Genomic DNA, 25142 nt, shown 5'->3' with positions numbered 1-25142 from the left:
GCAGAAGAGCCGCACTGACTATTGAACTTCATTTCTCTCGGCTCGTCGTACGTGTTGTACGTCACCGCGTTCTTGACATTCGGAATTTCCAACAAGATTTGTGTGACCGAGTGTATGCAAAACAAGTTTGAGCCAACATCCGTCGGAAAAAATCCATGGATTTTGTTGTCGGAATGTCCGATCGTGTGTACAGGGCATAACACTGCCCATTCGAAAATCAAATGAGTATTTACAAAAGAAAAACAAATGCATTCATCAATTATTTCTTTATAATGAGCGATAATGAATAGTCGGAAAGAACGAAAATACAAAAAACTAAATTATCCTAATGTAATCAATTTGTTAAACTCGTAGGTTGAATAGTTTTTCGTTCTTTCGAATTTTAGTTCTTTCAGATTTTTTTCGTTCTTTTGGGTTTTCATTCCTTCAGATTTTCGTTCTTCCTGACAATTCGTTTTCATACGCATTCGTCAAGAGTCTTTCGTTCATTCAGATGCTCGCGAATGAACAAATATGCCAAATATCCTCTGAAAACGAATGCAGGGATTTTCTATGTAGATACTGTGCCACAACCACATGCCAAGCATTTGGCTTGTGATTGCAGCACAGTTCCATTCATTTGAATGGGTCACTTTTGCTAACAGTTCTACCCACTGAACGTGATATGGTGTATAAAATGTGTGGCAGCAACCAACCAAAGCCTCACGGCCATGGCATGTATAAGGTTCTGGGCAGATGCACTTTATCTTTTAGGTGGCCAGTATAACCACAGCTCAAACAACTGTTTATAAATAAAAGAACATCAACTGTAATAATATAAAATAATAGAATGGCTGAAATACTAACCCTTCCTTAAGGCTTGATCACACTGTCATGACCTGCGGTGCGACTTTGCCAGTCAACTTCCTGGCAACTTGAGTACTACTTTAATAGAAGTATAGAATAGAAGAGAATAGAAGTCACCTGGAAATAGTACAGGAACCTTTTCTGAAGTCGGAACGACTTCAGTAGTGCTAATTAAGACCGCTCTCATTGACTAACATGGGATTTCACATGTCACACGACTTGGGGGCTCACAAGTCGCATCCCAAGATGCGGCAGTGTGAACCGAACCTAAGACAGAACTCTACTTACCTCCACTCTAGTGCTGTGGTGTCCTGGATCTCCCTCACTAGACTGACATCTTTGGCTGGTCTTCTTCTGGGTTTCTGATCTTTGGCAGATGGTGAAATTTTACACTTAGCTGCATGTGCATTTTTTTTTTAATAATTAAAGCTCCACTTTAAGAAAACACTTTTCGGAACCCTCCCCCCCTCTGGTGTCACATTTGGCACCTTTCAGGGGGGAGGGGGGTGCAGATACCTGTCTAAGACAGGTATTTGCACCCACGTCTATGCCTCTTCCTGTCCCTCCGTGCTTCTCCTGGGAAACACACAGGTCCCAGGAGATAGCGGGGACCAGTTACGACGCGCAGCGCGACTTGCGCATGCGCAGTAGGGAACCGGGAAGTGAAGCCGCAACGCTTCACTTCCTGATTCCCTCACATAGGATGGCGGCGGCAGCTGCCGAGAATCGAGCGGGTTATCGGCGTCGGCTGCCGACATCGCTGGACCCTGGGACAGGTAAGTGGCCATTTATTAAAAGTCAGCAGCTGCAGTATTTGTAGCTGCTGGCTTTTAATATTTTTTTTTAGGTGGACTCCCTCTTTAAGCCTTTCATAATGGGCTAGTATGCAGTGCATACTTGCACATTATGCCTTTACCTTGCAGGGAAATTTTTGGTTTTCTTCCTAGTTTCAAAGTCTACTACCACTTTAATAGGAGTAGGCTAGAAATAATTGAAAGAGAATGTGGAGATGAATATATGATTTTTCAATTTGAATAAAGATAGACTTTAACAATTTGACAAAAATCACAAAGTACAATCCCTTTAATAAAAAATCTGTGTAGGCAGTTGATGTTGGATTCCTGGAAGCATTGGTTCTGTAATATCTAAACTTGTGAGTGCAATATTAGCAGGATCCTCACATTCCCATTATTGGTATTTTCTGACCTACCATTTATTATCATTGTAAGGTTGACTCAGTTCCCAACCTGAAAGATAATATAGCTCTTCATCGTGTCTAACTCAGACAAGTCTCAGCAGGCAGACTCCCACTTTTCACAGGTCCATCATTATTATCTCCTGAATCGCTCTGCATAGTATTATCTTACTCTGAACTTCTACTACCTGCATCTGCCTTACTCTCATTTAGACATAACCTTCAACCACCAAGAGGGAGAGTGGTTAGTAAATGTTATTTACTTCTATTCTATTCTGTTCTAACCTCCCATACCAAACTTTATAGGTATAGTCTTCATCTGGCCATACACAGCTAGATTTTCGATTGAACAGTCACACAGAAATATTGAAAAATTGTTCATCTGACATTGTTTCTTGACATTAGGCATGTTTAGATCCTAGTCTGAACTCACCTGAGCTATCCCGCCAGGAAGCTGTCACTGCACAAAGCCAATCACCAGTGGTCGAGGCATTCTCCACCCCGCAGCCACATAAAGAAAAGGGTTGTGTATTCATGCCCCTGCAGTGTGGGCAATGCCTCTGTTGCTTATGATTGACTTTGTGCAGTGACAGCTTCCTGGTGGGATAGTTCAGGTGGATGTGGACTAGGATCTACCTAAACTCATCCTTGCTTGCCATCACTTGAATGGAATCCCAGATGTATTTAACATGTTTTATTAACAAAATGTAGGATTTTTCTGAAAGAAAATCACATATACAGTTAGACTTTTGTTATTCGTTTTTCTAAAAAAGAAAAAAATGTCCATACTGCTCCTTATGATTGAAAACGAGTGACCATTTGACCTCGGTAAACCATTAGAAAATCGAGCCAAAGCTCTGAAAATGAAAATTTGGAATAAAGTTATACTGATGTATGGCCAGCTTTAGTCCAAATTCCTCCACCGATAATATCTCTTCTCACTAGACTGAGATAGCAAGGGGAGATCCTCACAATATGAGACTGTGGAATAGGGCAAGGAGTTAAAGTATATGTAAATTCTAAGAATGTTCTTATTTTTCCTTTTTTTTGGTCTGTTAAATATACCATTGAAAGTAATCTGTTGTATCTGTTCAATCAGGGAAAAAAAAAAATGGTTGTAATCTCCCGAAATCTAATGATGAGATAAATTCCTGAGTTATCTTTGTTACCGGGTGTCTCTGTGGACTGCAAAAGCATGCAATACTGTACATTACACATTTGTTCTTGGGTTTAGAAACTTTAATGTGACCCTAGATTATAATAATGGAATGCAGTATAGTGAAGGATCTGATTTTTTTTAAATTCTATATACTATTCTGTTATATTAGAGTTTTCACTATGACATGTTTATGGGTTATGGATGTATTTATTTGCTGAAATTGATGAATAATAATTGCTATGTAGCAGAAAAAAAGGGCGAGGGCCCTCAGCAATCTTGAAACAAGACGCCTAGGTGTGCCTCGGCAGTGTTTACAGAGACAATTGCTGCTAATTATTCTGTGAAATTATGTTTATATTCAGTTGGCACAAAAACAAGAAATTCTATATAACTCAAGAATGAAAGAAATCTTCTCAGAGCATAGAAGAACCTAGAGGAACATAAAAGACCTGGCTTTATAGAGTACACATTTATGTGCTTAAAATGGTTCTATATTCTCTAAACCAGGGGTTTCCAAACTGCCGCTCCAGGGCCAGATGTGGCCCCTTGCTAGCCTTTTATTTGGCCCTTGGGGCACTATTCCTTCTAATAATATGAGGCACTATCCCTCTCACTGACACAAGCAATGGGGCACTATTCCTCTCACTGACACCAGAAACGGGGCACTATTCCTCTCACTGACACCAGCAATGGGGCACTATTCCTCCCACTGACACCAGCAACGGGGCACTATTCCTCTCACTGACACCAGCAATGGGGCACTATTTCTTCCACTGACACCAGCAATGGGGCACTATTCCTCTCACTGACACCAGCAATGGGGCACTATTTCTTCCACTGACACCAGCAATGGGGCACTATTCCTCTCACTGACACCAGAACAGGGCACTATTTCTTCCACTGACACCAGCAATGGGGCACTATCCCTCCCACTGACACCAATGGTGGGACAGTAGACTGGCCCTTTGTTTGAAAAGGTTTACCATACCTAAACAATATTCCGAAAGGGACACACTTAGAGAAAATTTCATGTTACTTCTGGGTTAAATTATCTTTTAAATAAATATGTCTTAACTGCATTTGAAAAAGAGAGTCCTCATAAATATCAGATGGCCATCATTCTATACCTGTAGTTTTTAAGTTTGGATTACAGTTGAACCGAATATGATCTTGATAACCTTGGGAAATATGCCACTGGAGCAAAGGTGAATGAGTGTCTCCTAGGCAATTGTCTAGGGTGAGCCCTGTAATGAATTATTATAGCTATTTAATGCATATAACACTGCTTTACATATATTGCTTGTTCACATCACTCCCTCAAGGAGCTTACAATCTAAGGATACACATTCTTTTGCCAATTTACACAGACAGGAGCCTATTAACTTACCAATTTGTTCTTGAGTGTGGGGAAGCCCAGAGAAAACCCACACAAGCACAAGAAGTCATTGCAACAGTGGCGACTAGTTAGTGGTATATTTTTGGGGGGGCGGCAAACAATCCACCCACCGCCACCCAAACCCCGGTCGGGTCACAAGCAACCCCCCCCGGTTGGTCGGTCACTAGCCCCGCATCTACCCCATCTAGGTCACGGCAGAGCTACCTCTGGGCGGCAGGCGGCGTCTCCTCCTCCTGGTACTTCAAGGCGGCTTGCCCCGCGTCTCCTCCCTCCTCCTCCTTGGCGGCCAATAGGATCGCCCCGAGCCCACCCTTTTTTGGAGCCTATTAGAGCCTCTGGCTCTAATCACGTGCTTTAAAAAACAAAGCAAAAAAACATTGGAATCCATGCATCCAGTGCCCCGCATGTAGATTAGGGGGCCGGATGTATTGATTTGGGGGGCAGCGCCCCTGTGCCCCGTTTGGATGGGCCGCCACTGAATTGCAAACTAAATGGAGGTAAGGTCATGGTTGGGAATTAAACAGACGACCATAGTGCTGTAAGGCATAAGTGCTAACCACTAATCCACTGTGCTGCCCAGTCAGTGCTTCTGATATAACTGAACAAAAAGGTCAGCATGCAGGGCTGTTGCAAGGATTTTTGACACCCTAGGCGAAACCTAATTTTGCCATCCCCATTGGCTCCAACCCTGACTCCACCCCCTTTGCACTGCCTATGTGACAGAAGGCGCCACTGTACAGGAAGCATCGGCTCTGCTTCCTCTAGCGCTGTCTCCAGTGTTGCGCCTCTAATTACACTACCGGTCAGACTGAGTTAGTCTAAGTTAGACTGAGTTACGTGCTGCAGCCTACAGAACATGTAGACGCGGAGGGAAACCAGCGGCCGGGCGTCCCTAGGCAGCAGTGCGCCCTAGGTGGCTGCCTATTTTGCCTAGTGGTAGCACCGGGCCCTGTCAGCATGACAATTAGCAATTTCAAAAGGACATCCGTGGTTAAGTATTTACATATATATATCTATATATAGATATATATATATATTTTGCATTCACACCGTCGAGGAACTTACAAGCAAAGGTCCCTATCTCACGTGCATACCAGCATATCTTTAGAGTGTGGAAAGACACCAGGATAACTGGAAGAAACCCACACAAAATCTATACAGGTAGCACAATGGTTGGGGTGTGAACTAAATACCCTAATTCTACACGACAGCAGTGCCAACCACTAAGCCACTATGCTGGCAGCATGTGTGTTAAGATCAGTATAGGTCCTCCTTAACAAACATGCAGAGTGCAACACAGGGGCGACCTGTCAGGTGACTTGTCAGGCTGACAAGTTGCGCTCCATTCAGTGCAATGGAACCATTCTAATAGGAGCGACTCAAGTCGATCCGACTTAGAAAAAGGTTCCTGTACTACTTTGGGGATAGTTCGGATCGGCTTGCAATGACCTCTATTAAGGAAGTCGTTTGCAAGTCGCGCTGAGGTCGCGCTGTGCAGGGCGGCTTTAGAGTCCGACGACTTTGAAGCCGCCCCTGTGTGAACCGGCACTTAGGGTGATATCGTTTTACTTCCTACCCTAATAAAATAACAGGTAGTGAGAGAGAATCCTTCCAAAGTGAGGGAAATCTCCTCTTAGACAGTTGTCTTTGGAAGAAACTTCCCCATTGGAAATTTCCCCCTTGCCTCTTGTCTCGGTGGTAACTGTAAAATCATGGAGTTCTTCTAACTTTCTGCCCCAGTGACAGTGGTCACCAGGATAATCAGATAGGAAACAAAAACATCTTTAAAAATGTGCCAAAGGTTCTAACCCTTCCATATTCCCTATCCAAAACCAATTAAAAGTTCTGGCCAGAGATACATTTTAAGGAACCGGATTTGTAGAGCAGCAGCACCTGTCCAAAACCTAAGCAGCAGGATTTTAGAGGGGCAGAAAAAAAAATTCCTTGCTCTGTCATTTGGTTCACACAATTTTTACGTATGTCTAGAGATGGTAAAATGTCAGAAAGTAAAAAATTTATGAAAATTAATCATGAATATATGGTAATCTATATAGTATATGCATATCCCCATGATTTCCAAAACATAACCCTGGTTGAGCCATATGTCAGGGTTTTAATGTAGTTTATTGCGAATTTAGCCCCTTCCCCCGTGCCCCAATGTTCCTGTAAAAAGTTCTGAACGCCTGGAGGCAGGAAGGATCTGCCATAGTTGTGATTGGCTGTGACAGTGATCCCATGATCGGGAACTGGTCCCACTGTCTACCGATAATTAGTCTGGACCGAGAGCTGTCTTTGTGCTAAGAGTGCACTTACTGTATTGGCTACCCAGCGACGCATATGTGCAGCATGTGGGCGTTAAAGTCCCCTTTTTTGCCACCACACATATATATTATGCGAGTGGCAATAGGTTAATGTGCTAAGTTTTAATAAAACTTGTCTCCTATGCTGGCCATACACCAATAAATGTATTTCATTCAGCATGTGGGCTGAACAAAAGAAATCTAGCATATTCCTCCATGTACGCTAAACAGACCAGATGGACAAATTTTCCACTTTGGCTACTGTATTTTGACTGTCAGTGGCCAAAATACCCCAACAGTGGGCAATTGATGCCAACCAGAATGGTGCCAACTGGTCCATTAGGGTTGCCATCTCATCCCTTTAAACCCAAACACGTATTATTACACAGGTTCTATGGCTGATTAAGGTGGTTATTAAACTCACTTAGTGCCTTATCTGCATTAAATTAGCCTCAGAACCTGTGTAATTTATATGTGTTCAGGTTTAAAGAAATGAGGTGGCAACCCTAAGGTCCACCCACTTATCGAATTTTGTCCAGTTCATTAAGAGTGGCTGAAATTCACTCAGTGTATGGTCAGCTTTAACACAACTTGTATGTCAGTGATCCTAAAGAAACTTCACGTTGCTGGTGTCCACTTAATCATCTTTTTCTTTTGGATGCAGATTACTATATGGGAAAATCCAAGAGCTGGCCCACCTTCATTTCAGTGATACCGAGTGGTAGCGGGGTTTGGTCCTTCTTCCAAAGGAGAAAATGTAATTTCTCTTCTGCTGTATTGACATGGCTGCCTTGGCTCGTTATACTCTCTATTCAGTTAAAGGCTGTAGTAATTATTAGAAGGCACTACTAAAAATCCATATATAATGTAGATCATGCGGTAAGACTGGAAGTCAGCAGCCAGTATTGTGGGCCGGCAGGCAAAGGGTTAAAGGAAGGCTCTGTCTGTGAACAAGAAATCCCTTTTTACTGAAAGGATAATCAGACTATTATTATATCTGCATGGCTGAACAAACATCATTTGGGGTTGACAAGGCATTTCATTAAAATGTGGATTTTCACACGCTTCTAGCTTGGGATACAGCGTTTGGATTGGACCCAGGAAATGATTTTTTAAAACATGTACAATTTCTTTTTTTCTTTTAAGAAACAGCAGCCCCTGACATTGTGCGCTCTTACGTTGCTGTAGTATTGCATTAAACATTCTTTATTATTTTTGGCATGAATAGAGAATCATCAGACCTTTGCGCTGCAGTTTTATTGTGCTAAAATCTCTTATTGTGTGCTCAGCGTACATATGTCATCCTCAGTGACACAAAGTAGGTGGCTACTTTATATTGTCGTCTTTTGTCTTTAGAATTTTGTCACCTGCACGGGTTACACTCTCCACTTATGCACTGATTTTGGAGTTGGTCCATCATTTTTGGCAGGTAATTGTGATTTAAAATATATATAAATCCAAAACTGTTTTTCATTTTGAATAGAGTAGGCAATTGTTAAGATATAACCAATGGCATTTTTTTTTTGGGATTAGAACAATGTCAGGTTTTTAATGCCGTCTCTCTATTAGTTCTGTTTACCATTATCACCAAAAGTAAAAGTGAAAGAAATTCACAATTTTTGGGGTTATTACCATAACAGGAAAAGAGGGGAAATCTTGTAATGGGGACACTCGTTCTGGTGATCCTGGTAACAACCAAGGATTCCCTTACTTTGGAGGGAACCCCTCCAAATGCCTGTTTTGGCTTTGGGACAGAACATGATGGGAAATCTTCCAACTGGGACACAGATGGCAAAAAAAAAACAGACAGGGGTTATTATCCTGTTATTACTCTATCCAAAATAAATGATAACATTTTGTCTTTAGTTCCAGTTTAAAACTCATGTCAAATTTGTTTGTCATTTTGAGACATTTTGGGGGATTTCACTTCCTATTCCATTTCACTTCCGGTTCTATTTTCTTTTCACTTCTCTTCCATTTCCTCTTACATAGTTGTCAACAGAGCAAGTGTTCCTCTGGGAAGAGTTCACCTTTATTCCTGTTCTGGTTACAGCTCAAAACATTTGGTTTTCACTAACTTCCAGTCCCGTTGACCATGGTCACTAGGATAACTTTTTTTCATTTTATATTTATTTGATATTGCAAAGAAAGCAGCAGAAGGAGTGTAATTCCTAGATGGCACAAGGCAGTGTCAGGAGATCTGAGATGTCATTGCCGAAAAACCTAATAGAGATTCTAGTGGGCAAAAATCCTGTCAGTGGCCATATATACCTGAAATATCTGGTCTGCCCTCTAAAAAAAGGACTGTTTATGCTATATAGGCAGAATGGACATATAGTGCAAAGTTCTGATTTCATCCTGATTTGTACTGTACAGGATTATAAAAAGGCTCATCTGTGGATAGTGATCCAAAGAGAACATGATGGCAACCATTAGTGCTGTTAGGAGGGCCTTCCGTTACCTATTATCTTATAGGGTTTTCAAAGTGGGCAGCACCTTATAATGTACAGTACACAGGACCATTCAGAGCAGACCCGTACCTGAAGCAGCTTACCAAATAATGCACCTACCTTAGTCATACAATCACACTAAAGCCAATTGCGGAAGCAAGTTAGTCCTGGACAGGGCTTTTTTTCAGCGGAAACGCGGGGGAACTCAGTTCCGGCACCTCCAGCACTGAAAGTATGTACTGGAAAGGGGTTCTGGAGCGTCTATTGATGCTGGCTGCTGGGGTATCTATTGTTGCTGGTGGGGATCTGTTTTGGGGTGGGGGTCTATTGTTGCTGGGTAAGTCTACTGTTGTGTGGGGGGTCCATTGTTGCTGGGGGGAAAGTATTTTGTGTGGATCTATTGTTTCTGGGGCGGAGTCTATTGTTTCTGGGGTGGAGTCTATTGTTGCTGGGGTCTATTGTTGCTTATTGCAAGGAATTTGTTTTTTTTACTATCTTTCTTGTTTTCATTAACAAATTTCATATAAATTACTGAGTAGCACAAAATACTTGGTTTTGTGTTCTGTGAAAGGTGCTGTACTGGGAGGTGGGTTGGGGGTGGAACTAAGGGATGTGCTCAGACGGGTAGGGGGCATAGATGAAGTGTGACTCGAAAGGGGGGAGTTCCTGCACCTATTCCCTGAGAAAAAAAGCCCTGGTCCTGGAGAACTTATAAACTCCATGTAGATGTAGATGTTGTTCTTGGTGGGTAGTCCAGCACCTTATTACTGCATTGCCATAGTGCTAAACTCTAATGAATCTAACCAGTTAGTGTACTAGTGGTAGTAAACATAAATGAAGCTGACGTAGAGTTCACAAGCAAAACATTGTCAAGATCCTAACTACAGCAAAATTATTGGGAAGATGGTCAATAATATTTCAATTATAGCTCAGAAAATTTGGGGTAAATTTATAAAAAAGATTAATAGTGTCTTTGTGGTCTATAACTTATTGGGTGTATCTTGAGTTTCTAGCGCAAGACAAAAAAAATAACATCTGGAATCTGATTGGTTGCTCTGAGCAGCACATACATATTTTGTTCCTCTCGTTTTTATAAATCAGAGCTTATAGTACTAAAAACTGTACTGTTCTACTAAAAAAATGCACTTATTAAACATTCTGTGTGTACATATGTACGTTTTACCTCCAGACTAAAAACTGTTCCAGTGCAATTGATTTCATGTTTCCCATATAATATATAATCACATTTTTACAGCTCTCTGAAAGAGCTTAGTAGAAAATTACAAGCTACCTCACTAGCTCCAGACCCACAATAACAAATGTTGTCATTATTTTATATATATATATATATATATATATATATATATATATATTTATTTGATATATATACGATTGCAGTGATGGATGTATTAAAAAGCCAAGGGATGAAAAAGGATATTTTCTTAGGAAGCCTAGCCCAAGTTACAAACCTGGGTGTAGCTATTTTTTAACTTCCACTTCTTCGTCAGTAAAGGGATTATCCATATTCCCAGCTGCGTTTCCATGTTTTTAGGGTGCTTTGTTAACAGCCATTAATGGGATTGGCCAGTTCAAGCATAAATCACTAGGAGCAGGGGATGAACTGTCATGGATGACAGCCCAGCTATCTTGCCATCAGTCTGTCTGTGAATTCACAGTTCACCTGCAGGCATGTACGTTCGCTTGTGTGCCTGTCAGAGCCTGCCCATGCTTCTTCTATAACTATCTCCTTTGTGTATGTGTCTGCTCATACATGTTGCTTTTTACTCTTTATTGTCTACAGCCAAAGGCTGGTTTTGTTCCTCTCCTTCCATAACCTCGACACCCCCCCCCCTTCTCCTATCCGGAGGATTAGGGACTCTAGCAAAGGCATGCAGAGTGCAGCACCTGAGCCAGGTGGTGGGGGGACAGGCAGACAAGGTGGGTGTACAAAACGACTGCAACTATCTTCTTTGTTTTTTGTTATTCAGTATATTGTAGTAATTACACAGTATTTTCATGTTTTTTTAAATGTTAGAATGCATAAGCTCACCCAAGACCTGAAACCAGAATTAATACTTGCAACCTATGTAAACATGACAGTTTGGCCTTTTCTCTTTCCTTTTCTGAAAAAAATGACAGTTTGAAAAGTCCCTCATTCCCAAAAAAGATAATAAAAACATTATAATAACACCTAATCTACCTGTACTCTTCAGCTATAGACAAGTAACGTATACATTCACTATATTCAAAAATGTTTCCTAAAGCATGAGTTTTTAAACAGTTGGTAGAGGCGCAAGACATAAAATATCAGCATCATGCAAATTTGTGCTCTTTCTAAACAGCACTTGCCAAATTGCAGAGTTTAGATCCAGTACCACGAAGTTCTTCTGTTCACCTTGGTATGGACGTACCCATTATATCAGCCTTTCTCTACCCTTTCACCATTGAGGAGCTCTTAAAATAGTTTTCATGTGTCAAGGAATCCAAACCTAAATAGATCTATAGCTCTTAGTACATTAGTGTGATCAGTAGTTTGTATATAGGTTTAAATAGAAAAATAAATAGGATTTTCTTAATAATCATAAAATCTAATTTTATCAGAGATTAGATCCAGTACCATGAAGTTCTTCTGTTCACCTTGGTATGGACGTACCCATTATACCAGCCTTTCTCTACCCTTTCATCATTGAGGAGCTCTTAAAATAGTTTTCATGTGTCAAGGAATCCAAACCTTAATAGGTCTACAGCTCTTAGTACATCAGTGTGATCAGTAGGTTGTATATAGGTTTAAATAGAAAAATAAATAGTATTTTCTTAATAATCATAAAAGCAAATGACTTATAATAATGCCCAGAAAAGAAACACAACGAAAAATGCAGTGCCCCCTTATGTTGATGGTCAGTGTAAGCAGAAGTTCAATCTGTCACAGCTGTCTTCTCTAGGAACCCCCAGCAGCAACTTCTGAATGAACCCTGAGTTCCATGGAACCCTGGTTGAGGAAGGCAGCAAAATAGAGAGTGAGTATAGCTTGTGGAATCAGAAGGAGTGGCTAAGAGAAGAAACTATAGAAGGGATTTCAGGAGAAATGTGCTGTCCTGTGTATAAAAAGCCATGTGATCCAGTTTATTGGATTATTTTTTAGCGTGTAACATCAAAGCGCTTTGCTTTAGCTGACATAGACACTTGTGAGTTTTGTTGCAGTGCTCTAAAAGAAATCCTGCTTGTTGCATCTTTGGTAAGGTTTGAAGAAAAACGTTACCATCGTAGGAGAAATTAGTAATGCATATAAACATATGTAAAACCCTTCAAAAATTTGGAATAATGAGCAGGTTCCGATATTTTTCCACTATTTTACATCTATTTTTGTTATTGTCATTACTCATTATTACTCATTATTATGGCTACTGGTGTGCAAGGCAGCAAGAAAGGTCTTCCATCTCTGCTTATCTTTGGCTTATTTTTTTGACTGTGCTTCATGTGTCTTAGCTGGCTAAAATGTTGTGGTCGTGATAGGGCTTTTCTTGTCATGTAGACCAACATGTTGTGTTGATTGAAAAAACACGTTCAGTTCCTATGTTCCAGGCTTTCAAATCCTCACCTGGCAGGTGCAGAAATTAGGGTCAGAGGACCTGTAGCATTTTGCATGCCTAGACATTGCTGATAACATTCAGGCACCTTCAAGTGAATGTTTTGTTTGGCCTTGATTTGAACTGGGCTTCTTAATATATCCTGCTAGGGCACTTGGGGCATCAGAAACATGTACCCCTTTATGGATTCATTTTACATGGGCATTTGCGTATTTTCTGCAGGAATGTAGGTTCTTGATGGCAGAGCTAGCCGAAATCATTGCATAAAATGCATGCCCAAAGTGTTTTTGTTTAGTCACGTACAATTCTTCCAATGTGCATACATGTGTAAAATCTACAGATATGTACTGCCTTGGACACCACTGTGGCCTACTTTTTTGTACACTGCTAAGCGCAGTGCACAGTTTTGTTTGTAGACATAACTGTGTGTATGGCCCCACTGATTCTTAAAGTGCCTTGTTTAGATGCATACAAAACTATATTATTACTATTTTTGTTAGGATTTATATAGCGCCAACAGTTTGTGCAGCGCTTTACAACATGAGGGAAGACACTACAGTTACAATAAAATTCAATACAGTAGGAATCAGAGGGCCCTGATCATTAGAGCTTACAATCTAAAAGTAAAAACTACAGTATATGCTGTGCGCAGCGTTTTAGATGCTCGTGTGAATGAGCCCTATTACACCTGTTATAATAAAAGCTAAAAGTAAATGTTTGGAGTTTCTATCACAGATAGAAGCTGCAAAAAAAATGTTTTAGAACAAGTAGGGAAAATCTTTTATATATATATATATATATATATATATATATATATATATATATATATATATATATATATATATATTAAGCATGAGGCACTCCAAGTCATGCAATCATCTATAGGTATTTTCCTGTCTTAGTTATTTTTATTTAAAGACTAAGTTCCAATTTTGAATAAAACTGGCTATGCAGTCACGTGGCCCCAGTAGGTTAAAATACACCGTGTAGACATTTTGCCTAAATCTAGGAATTTCATCAGTTTAAAAAATCTGCTGGCTTATATCTGGTTAAGTCCAATGAAGTGTATGCCACCTTGTGAAATTTTCTCTTTTGTTTAAATTTTTACTGAGCGCCGGGAATATAGCCATAGCTATACTCCCGGCACTCTGACAGGAGAGCAGCAGCAGCTGCAGCTGCTGTGTGATTGGCCACCCCACCCCTCTGCTGTCCATTCACAAAATACTTCTTAATTTAGAAATGGATTAAAATAGTAAAAAGTCTTCTGTGATTGAGCAAGAGGAAAGGAGGAGTAATCAGAATGGCTGCATGCAAGTCTTTAGCCTCTGTATCTGAGACCTGAAGGTCTAGCATTGGAGCATGGGAAGTATAGAAATGGCTATACTCTCTACAATGGCGACCCTAGGGGGGGGCCAGAGGGGGCCCTGACCCCCCCCCCCCAACATTATGCTGTGCCCCACCATGTGCCCCCCCCCCCCAAAAAAAAAATTTTTTTTTTTTTTTTTTTTTACAAAAAATCAATGTCTAAGAGGGAGAGAGTCCCCAGTCAGCTCCTGCGGGTGATTCCTCCCCCCTCCCCTGCTCGCTGACACTGCATAATGCGAGCGTTCACACAACCACGGCCGCCTGATCTGCTCCTTCACCTGCATCCTCATTGGCAGGGAGAAGAGCGAGTTGCAGGAAGGACTCCACCAGGACTTTCAGTTACTGAAAAAACAGACTGATTTCTCCCGTCCTTAGGACAGGAGGACCAGCCTGTAAATTCCAAGAGATGCCAGACCAGAGCTGTCAATAGCAGGGGCAGGACAGCAAGAGGAGGCTGGGGAACCCCACAGTGGCAGAACACCAGGGCCCGGAGGCAAGACAACCTTTGCAACCCTGATAGTTCTCCCATTGCTTTGGATCCTTATATTTTCTTGATATGCTGGTGACATATATCTCTTGTTTTCTGCCACCCTGGGGGACCCCAATACAGTAGGAAGGGAGCTCACTGCAGAACATGTGAAAGGGCCCGTTGTGGGGTCGTAGTAAAGGGCCCCAGGATATATATATATATATATATATATATATATATATATATATATGCATTTTATAGTTGCCCCCCTACTTTTGAAAGCTGGAGACGCCACTGACTCTCTACACTCAGTAAAAATGTCAATCGTAAATAAAAGAGATAAGTCCACAAGGTGGCATACACCTTGTTCGACTTAACTCCTATGAGCCAGAAGATTTTTTTTTAAACTGTTGTAATTCCTGCATTCACACTTTTAGACCATTCCTGGTGCCCTCAAAGCCTGGCAGAGCCCACAATATTTGCATTGGCTTGGCTAGATGCTAGTATCCAGCAAACATTGAGCACTCACCCCCAGCATCACAGGAGTGAGCCTTCTCCCTATTTTAAAAGCTGTAGAGCAGTAAGCTGTACCTCGCAGCGACGCGGATTGTGGTGAAACGTGAAGTTCATTGCACATGTACAACTTTTACATTAAAGAGGAACTGCAGCCGCTCGCGTAATTTGTAATAAAACCATCTTTGCCATTCTGAAGCTTTCCTCCAACCACTTTGCATATTATTTTATATAGACTGTGATTCTGTACTTGCTAAATATGCTGCGGAAAACTCCCTCCACTAAGTCTGGCTGCAGCATTTTAACTGTGGGCAGCTGAAGCTGCTGCCTGTTCACTTCCTGGATTTACACAGACACACAGAGGCACAATTCTAGCTCTGGAGCCCTGCAGCTCTCATTGGCCCTCTTATGACTCACTCCCCCTCCCTTCCTGGCAAACTCTTGCAAGAGTAAGAGAGAGAGAGAGCTGTGCATGATATCATAAACCTAGGCTAATGGCAAGACAAGAAACAGGAAGTGGGTTGTATAAGGTATTTACTGGCAGAAAACAATGTTTTACTATCCAAAGTTAAAACAGCAAGGGCAGAATATTTAATAGATGAAAAGTTGAAAAAAATGACTGAAAGTTCACTTTAAGCAATAGTTGTAAAATTGGATGGTAAAGTATAACTAATAACAAATTTTTTTTTTAGTTTTGGATTAATTGGAGAGGGATTTGAAAACCTGTCAGGTTTTTATTACTGTCAATGCGATTATTAGAGAGATACACCTTCTTTGTTTGACATGCTCACCATTATCACCAAAAGGGAAGGTGAAAGAAAATCCCAAATTTTGGGTTGTCATGAGAACAAGATTAGAGGGAACACTAGCACTGGTTACAATGAATATATTTGCCAGCACACCACGGATGGTGTGCTGTGCTGACAAATATATTCATTGTGGCTTTCATGATCCAGTCTCCAGCTGGTGGTTGCTACAGCACCCAGTATCTTAGAGCTTTCCCAAGGAACATGTGCGATGGGAATATGGACTATTACTAGTACTGGTCACCCTGGTGATAATCAGGTGTTTACTCACTTTAAAAAGATTTCCTCTCACTTCCTGTTTTGACAATGGGAGAAGATATAAGGGGACATCTCCCCAATGGGACACAGATGGCAAAATAGCTGAAAAGGGTTAACCCTCCCCTACTCTACCAAAATGAAAAAAAAAAGTAAAAAAAATTTTAGGTCTTTTTTTGTTTATTTCAAGTGCACAAAGTGCTGTAGTGCTCCGTGTCCCATCAGTGTCAATACATCCACCTCCTGGTGATTGTAATAGGGCCGCACTCACCAGATAGGTTGGACTCCTTGCCTTATAGCTAAAGGAGTCAGCCGTGCTTGTAGGTCACTTTGGGGGACCTGTCCCAATACGATCTCCTCCAAGTGTGGCTTCTGTGATAGGTAACCTCCAAAGATGTCCCCCGAACCCCAAGTGTGGACAGGGTATAGCAGATGATAATAAAAAGAAAAAGTTTCTCATAGAATAAAATCCTTAGGTTTATTGAAAGGTTTAACTTACAGAAATTGATTAAAAAAACTGTCAAAATGCTGTCAAAAGAGCTGGCGTCTTCGTTAGCATTGGCCTTGCTTGTATAGGAGATAAGATGCTGTTTAGCACACAGCGTACGTTCCAATCTCCAGGCCGGAAGAGACGTATGAGAGGGTCGGGTTATTTTTATTATTGCCTGCTGTACACTGTCCACACTTGGAGTTCATGGGACAACTTTGGAGGTTACCCATCAATCACAGAAGCCACACTTGGAGGAGATCGTATTGGGACAGGTCCCCCAAAGTTACCTACAAGCATGGCTGACTCCTTCAACTATAAGGCAAGGGAGTTCAACCTATCTGGTGAGTGCAGACCTATTACAATATCCCCAGGCAGAGGGTCAGGGGTCCTGCAGCCTCATATGACAATCATGGGAGAATGAAAACTCCTCCTATAAGCTTTAACCAGTGCTCGGCTGGACACTGATAGAAGTCACAAGACGGCTATATAATGGTGATGAGAAAAGGTATTTACCAGTTTATATTTACTAAAATAATTGCATTTCCATGTTCTGTGTACTGTGGGAGGCCAGATATAGTGAATGCAGGGTCCTGGGTTTAGTAACACTTTAAGGGATAGATTTAAACAGCAAATGGTTTTCCAATTTAATTTTATTAACAATGACATGATGGGATTTTAGAGTTGTGCAGTCCTCACAATGATAATGAAGTTGCTAGTCTATCTCATCTTCAGCAAAGTAGTCCTACAAATCATTTTCAGAAGTTGGGAATGTGAAAAGTGTTTTCATTCCGATTTGAAATTTTAGTGAACAATAATCTTTCTGAATAAGGCAATCTTTGTTTCTCCCTTGTTCAAGCAGAAGAGGCATGTCAGCTTATTGTTTCAGTTAGAAAGCTGTGCAGTGTTTGTTGTCAGAGCCTCTCCTGCAGTTTGCATAGAATAAAACACCTGTTGTAGTACAATGGGCAGTTTTCCCATTGAACTTCATTGGAGGGACAATAGTTCTCCCTTTGTGTTTTCATGCTTTAAAACTGTTTAAACACCCACCCACATCTTCAATCGAATGCAATATATTTCATCATCATCCTGCAAAATCACACATAGGAAATCAGGTTTGAAGGTTAACAATTTGTTTGTCAGATTCTGACTCAGTAAGGCCTCATGCACATAGACAGAAAAATGGCCGCTTTGAAAGTGATTTTTAATGGCTCTGAACGCAGCTCTGTTTGAAAAAAATGCATCCATGTACATTGTGGGGTTAAGATTAGAGAAGTGATCAGGGGCATAAAATTTGCCCCAAATCTGCATTTGGAGAAGAGCTCACTGCCACGGTCTATGTACATACGCACGTATTTGTGTATAAACACACCTGAATGCACGTAAATTCATTCTAGGCAATAGAATGAGTTTACATACATACGTCTCTAAAGGCCACATGTGCATAAACAAAGGAAAACAAGCTGATTTTTCTGCCTGTTCCCAGCAGAAATATCCAGCGTAAATGGGAGTATTTTGATACGCCTTGTACATGCAGCCTAAATATCGAATTCCTTCGGCAAACTTGTTTATTTGCACATATACATACAGTAGTACCTTGGATTATAAACATAATCTGTTCCAGAAGCATGCTTGTAATCCAAAGCACTCGTATATCAAAGCAAGTTTCCACATAGGAATCAATGGAAACTCAGATAATTTGTTCCACAGTGACTGCTGGTGTATGCAGTACTGTATGTGGACAGAGGTGCGGGGGCGCTGGTGTATGCAGTACTGCATGTGGCCAGAGGTGCAGGGTCGCCGGAGACACTCGGGAATGGAGTGTCTCTGAGTGTCCCTGAGTGTCTCTGAGCATCACCAGCGCCCCCGTACCTCTGGCCAAATGCGGTACTGCACAACCCAGCGGCTTGCATCCTGCTCGTCTTGCGAGACAACACTCGCAAATCAAGTCAGGATTTTTCTTTTTAAATAGCTTGTATCTCACTGTATGTAATAATTCATGAACAGTCTGTTTTCACTTATGGTGGCTGCCATTGATGACTTTAAACATGCAGGTTCTGGGGCTGTCATTGTGGTCTACACTTCCAAGATACCTGGAACAAACATATAGAATGGGGGTTCAAACTATTCAGACTTCATTGGCTGCATGCTTGTTCCAAGTCAGACACTTACTAGGTATTGAAACCACAATTAGGATGACTGTCTTGGAGGCTCTGTCTTTAAAAGATAAATGAGCACTAAGCATATCTGTTATTACTCTCCTTATAGGTTCACTTTAGAGTGATGATGATCGCTTCTGTATCCAAAATCCACTGAATATGGAACAGTATGCATGCCAATAGCCTATGGATAAATGAAGCATGAGTTCAGATTCTTTCAGCTAAAATTGGAGATACATATAAGGTGCTTTTGAGTTGCTTCTGAGCTCCTTCTGAGCTGCTTCAAGCTGCCTTATCCTGCCTGTTGACTTATATGAAGGGTAAAAACAATTTGCTGTGTGCACAATCCCTATCTATGCTTGATGAAAAGGCAACATTTGTTTTTCCTATGGCAATTTTGCCATTGATCTGATCAACATCTGTAGTCAATGATCGGTATTCAACTCTTGTGTTGAACATCAGCTTTATAGACATGCACATAGTGCCATAAAATGTTTAAAGAGATTTTCAGAGTTTATAGTGGACATATTGACCTAAGTGAGAAGAGAATGATGTGTGTATAGGGGAGGGAGAAGATTTGTGAATTTTGGCATATTCTGGGATCCTTCACAAGGGGCCATTGGGTAGGAAAACTCTGGTACCTTGGTATGGACTGGTGGCTAAATGGGTAGCACTGCATGGTTTTTCCTATAGTTTATAAACCTTTTTGCAGTTCAATCAACTTCTACCTAAATTGGCCATAAAGTGTGTGTGCCTGCATGATAATGGTAGAAGATTGGTTTTTAGTGCCTTCTAAGGCAAGGATTTAAGTTATTGGTTCTGCATTCCATGTAAAGCACTGTGGAATATAGACATGATGAATAAATCTGGGAATTCAAACATCTTGAGTTTAAAAATGTTGCCTTTTAAGGAAGGTTGTATGTGATTCATAGAAAGAAAGGTAGCACTATAGTACCTAAATAAATAACTTTAACCCTGGCACCTTCTTATTAAGTACTTCTCCCAGCATGCAGCTGCTAAATCAATGAAACCCTATTGATGTCCTCCCATAATGCTAAATCAAACAGTATTTGTATGCTTTATAATACAGCAAGGAAGCGTGAGAGCCTATATGCCAGTGGTTATAAAAGCGGAATTTATTAGATACAATGCATACGCTAAAACAAAAAGCTAGTGAAATTCATCTAAGCCAAGGCATGCAGTTTTTCATTGTGGTCCCAGAGATTTAAAGGTACTTTGTAGCCAACAGATTTATTTTAATGAAAACGTGGGTTAAGAAATGTCTGTTGTTAACTTAATTAGAGCTTTGGTCTGCCAGCTGTAAACACTATTGCCTCTGCTTCACTGCCACCTAGACTGGCACAGGTCAAAATGAATAAAAGGTAACATTTTTTATGTCGTTAATAAATTGTTGTTCTATTTTTACAACAAACACACACATACAGCTTAGATCCCTAAAACATGCGTTTGAAAAAAAACCATGCCTCCCAACAGTCTTAGGGTAAGTTCACACTGGCATTAAAAGCAGGCGTTTGAGGGGTATTAAAAACACATCTTAAATGCTTGTGCAACTGATACAATGGACAGCACATAGTGCTGTTCACATTATCAAAACATTAAGCGTTAGTATGGCGTTGCGTTACTTCGCTTCAATATTGAAGCCTCATGTCGAGACAGGAGGTGGTCGAAGCCTTTCAACGCCTCCCATTTAGGTCTCGCTTCGGAAAAATGCTCTGGCAGGTGTTTGCGGTGCAGTTGTGGGGCGTTAAAATTTGTTTATTTCCTGTAATGTCACTTTACATTGTGGAGCAGTTTTAACGCACCTTAATCTTAAAACTTTAAAAGACATTGAGGTTGATATACTAAAACTGGAGAGTGCAAAATCTGGTGCAGCTGTGCATTGTAGCCAATCAGCTTCTAACTTCAGCATGTTCAGTTAAGCTTTGACAATAAAACCTGGAAGCTGATTGGTTTCTATGCAGAGCTGCACCAGATTTTGTACACTCCAGTTTTAGTAAATCAACCCCATTGCGGCCGTGCTCATTTAGGACAAAAGGAAAGTGTCTGTGTAAAGCACCCCACTGAGACCACTTACCTTTCCAGTACTCCCACAATGCTCCTTCCTTTGCTACAGCCTCCACCAAAATACCAGGCTTAGTGTTTGACCACTAGGCCCTAGAACAGCATCATGGGAGAAGGTTACATGCTCCTCAACACCTAGATGCACCAAGTATCTTACATATCCTGGTTAAACAAAAAGATACAATTCCAGTAAGTGCAACCAATCTTGCAGTGGCACCACCGAAGAAGGAGCAGCAGGGAATGGGGGGGGGGTTCTTGGCGGGTTGCTTAAGAGTATCAATGGGTCAGTGGTGGGCTTTGTCACTTTAACAGTGTCTCTTTAAAGTGAACATGTTTTATGCCAATGTAGGTCAAAGTAACAAGTTTGCTTTAGTACCACCTCCGGCAACTGTTTACACTCACATTCACTTTATCCCCAACACTCTGTTGAAGGAAAGCCCTCTGTAAGTTTCAAGTCATATTTAGTTCCTACATATATTGTATATGTACACAAGATACCAAATGCCTGCTAAATCATTTGAACATGATAAATGTGTGCTGACAAAATGATCACAGTGAGTAAATCCAGGAAACTATTGTTAAAAGAAAAATAATGTGACGGATTTGTACATCTTTTGTCCAACTCCTCTTTGTTTTCTAACCTGGAATGTTAATGAAGAGCTTGTCACGTACAGGATTCATGGTTGCAGAAAACATATATTATCCCATCTTGCACAATGAAACTTTGAACAGTGGACCACAAAACCAAGTTGATGAATTCCCTAACTGTTATGCCCTGTACACACAACCGGTTTTGCCGTCGGAATAAACTCTGAAGGTTTTTCAGACGGAGTTCCAATGGAATTCCACTCAAGCTGTCTTGCATACACACGGTCACACCAAATTCCAACTGTCCAGAACGCGGTGATGTACAACACGTACGACGGGACTAGAAAACGGAGGTTCAATAGTCAGTAACCAATAGCTTCCGTCTCCTACTTGCTTCAGAGCATATGTCGTTTTTGGTGCGTCGGAACAGCATACAGACCATTGTTTTTTCCGATAGTAATTAGTTCCGCCGGAAAAATATAGAACATGTTCTCTATCTAAGTCTGTCTGAATTTTCGACGGAAAAAGTCCGATGGGGCATACACACGATCGGAATATATGATGAAAAGCTCCCATCAGACTCTTTCTGTCGAAAATTCCGCTTGTGTGTACGCGGCATTAGCATACCCAAGTAACATGCTGTAAAGATTTAGCTAGATTAGTAAAATATTGATGTACAGTGATGACAATTTCATGCACTAGCTTTGAGCTTTAGTTGAATAGGACTATGGCTTCGTACAGTTCCACGCTGCTTGATTAAAGAGGAACTTCAGTCTTTTTCAAATACTGTAGCTGCTGACTTTTAAAAATCAGATACTCACTAACATCTGGAATCCAATACTTACTTCCTGCAGTTTGTTCTTCTTGCCACAGCGGGTCTCCAGTGCAACCATCTTGGATATGAGAGCCAACTGTGACTCCCTGAGGAATAACAGCTGGCTCCCCACTGCACATGTGCAAGATTGCATGGCACTGTGGGACTGGTCCTGCAGCCTTCTGGGATATGTAATATGTTCCAAGAGGCTGTTGGCAGGGGAGCGTGGGCAGGGGGCAGACTTAAGCGCATATAATTTTTCATTTGAGGAAATGGGAACACATACCTGTCAAAAAATGTCTAAAATGTTAGAGGTGGGGGTGGGGAGGAGGAATAGTGGTATTTTCATGTGGTCATGCATGACCTGATGAATTTAATCAGTGTTCCCAAGGTAAGCATCTTTTGCAAAAATTAGGCAAATGTTGGACTGTGTAGGTTTGCCCTAGAGGGCATTAGGAAAGGCTTCTGACTATTGGAAGTGCTTATTACAGAGGTCTAACTCACAGTAAAATCGCTATGCTAGCGGATGCTGATCCTTCACTTTTCTATACAAAAGATTGCACAGTATCCACATTTGCCAAGTCAGAGGCAGAGTCTGAATGGGTATGGTAGACATCTTACCAGTCTAGAAAAAAATAGCCTCAGTTATTAGTTTATCTCCAAATTTAATAGAAGGAACACGGATGTATTAACGGTTAAACAATCCAGTTAGAATACTGTAGTTGGATTTTTCTCCCTAAAAAAATGTAACTAAAACGTTTTTCTAGGATATACCTAATAAATTCAGAATGTATCAGTTAAAATTAAAGTTAAACATTAAAAATGTGCAATCTCTTCCTTTTCAAAAATAGTAGAGATTACTGAGGGGAAGCGTCACTCCCTCTTACCACATGGTCATGGACACCACCTGGCCTTACTTGCCAGCTATGCCTCTATCAGTTTCTACTTGTGGAGTGGATGGGGCATTACATTGTATTTATAATATACAGATTATTCATGATGCTTTGAAGAGCTAACTTTGTTTCGCAAAATGCAGAGAGAAGACTATTATTGACAGCCAACACCTACCTAATGAAGATAAAAAAAGATATGTAACATCTGGGATAAAATATGAGTATCTACTCATTTCTAGCAGATGATATACTGTATTACTGTATATGGATGTGATATAATGCCGTGTACACACGAGTGGATTTCTCGTCGAAAAAAGATATGACGGCTTTTCCGACAAGATTCCGCTCAAGTTTGCCTTGCTTACAGAAGGTTACGCAAAAGTTTGCTGAAATTAGGACCACCAAGAACGCGGTGACGTACAACACTACGACGAGCCGAGAAAATGAAGTTCAATGCTTCCGAGCATGCGTCAAATTGTTTCCGAGCATGCGTAGGGATTTTGCGTGTCGTAATTGCCACAGACGATCGCATTTTTGGATAGGAACTTTTCCCGACCGAAAAATTGAGAACATGCTCTCAATCTTTTGCTGGCTGGAATTTGGCCAGCAAAAGTCAGATGGAGCATACACGCGGTCGCATTTTCCGATGAAAAACTCTCATCTGTCTTTTGTGGGCCAAAATTCCGATCGTGCGTGCGCGGCATAACGCAAAAGGCAATGACTTCTACATATATGGTTTTTATGAATTGCCATTTTTTCCTCCAATTAAAAAAGTGCTGATTTTGAAATACTGATTTCAATGTAACTGTGAAAAGATTATACATTTGTAACTTTATAGTAGATTTACCCTAAACAATGCCTTTTCCTATTTCTTGCGCTGGTGATGACCAGGAGCAGTGAATGGCACAAGAAATCTACTTTATTTACAGACTATGAATATAACAGCTTACTCCAATACTTTATCAAGGGCTAGGCATCAATAGCGAGGCGTGGCTCAAACACTATATAATTATCCACAGGTCATTTACTTCTAGGGAGGGGAACTATCCATTCATAAACATACATTTAATAATGTTTTAATCATTGACAGGCAGAAACAATTTTTTACCGCAAATCATATTTTACAACATGCTGGGAACAGGAAACAAAGGATTTCACGTGGGTAATAAAAGTAAGTGTTTGTTTTACAAAGCCTTGTGTGTTCAATAGGGGAATGTACTCCATCATATATTCACTTACTATAAAGGTATCATCGTCCATGTAATATGGCTACTGGGTAGCCCCCCCCTTCCCAACAATAACACCGTCCTTTTGAGCAGAAATTTGATAGGTGTCCTCACTAGTCAATGGGCAGGTGTAAGCAGCAGCAAGGAGCATTTATTGATCTATGGTGACCAAGCAATCTATGGTTGTAGATTGTTGTATAAGGCACCTCCGTATTAAATGCTACTGGAGTGTGTGACAAAGAACCCAAAATTGCATTCAGCAACCTGAAGTTGCCTGTAGTTTAAGACTTTTATCCTCATTGGAAGTCTATGGTACTGCAAAAGCAGCTTAAAACAGTTCAAATACAGGTCAGAAAGATGGCACCTGCAGATAAAATGCACCTGCAATGAATTTTAAAGGATCTCAGAATCCGCTTAAATGGACATCAAAATCACGCAGCCCATGACCCATCGACACAAGCCCTAACAGTGTTACGCCACCCATAGGTTTGCGGTAACAAGAATGCAGATATCACAGCTCACTCACTGGATGAAAGGGCTCAATAAGAATGT

At 40.9% G+C, this 25142-nt stretch overlaps 1 protein-coding gene across 2 annotated transcripts in view; it reads left to right on the top strand.

The window, feature by feature from the left end:
- The window catches only part of ZNF385A (zinc finger protein 385A), a 316674-nt gene that overhangs the window by 69825 nt on the left and 221707 nt on the right, over positions 1 to 25142 (top strand). The window contains exon 1 of one of the 2 annotated variants that reach the window (XM_073613633.1): positions 11154 to 11284. The exons of the other annotated variant lie outside the window; for it this stretch is intronic. Within the exon in view, the coding sequence (XP_073469734.1) occupies positions 11236 to 11284 (49 nt within the window). The 5' untranslated portion in view covers positions 11154 to 11235. Of the gene's footprint in view, positions 1 to 11153; positions 11285 to 25142 lie in introns of those variants that run through there. 2 annotated transcript variants of the gene reach the window in all.

The sequence above is a fragment of the Aquarana catesbeiana genome, linkage group LG02, assembly GCF_042186555.1.
Source record: "Aquarana catesbeiana isolate 2022-GZ linkage group LG02, ASM4218655v1, whole genome shotgun sequence".
Lineage (NCBI taxonomy): Eukaryota > Metazoa > Chordata > Amphibia > Anura > Ranidae > Aquarana > Aquarana catesbeiana.
This window is presented reverse-complemented; position numbering and strand designations above follow the sequence as displayed.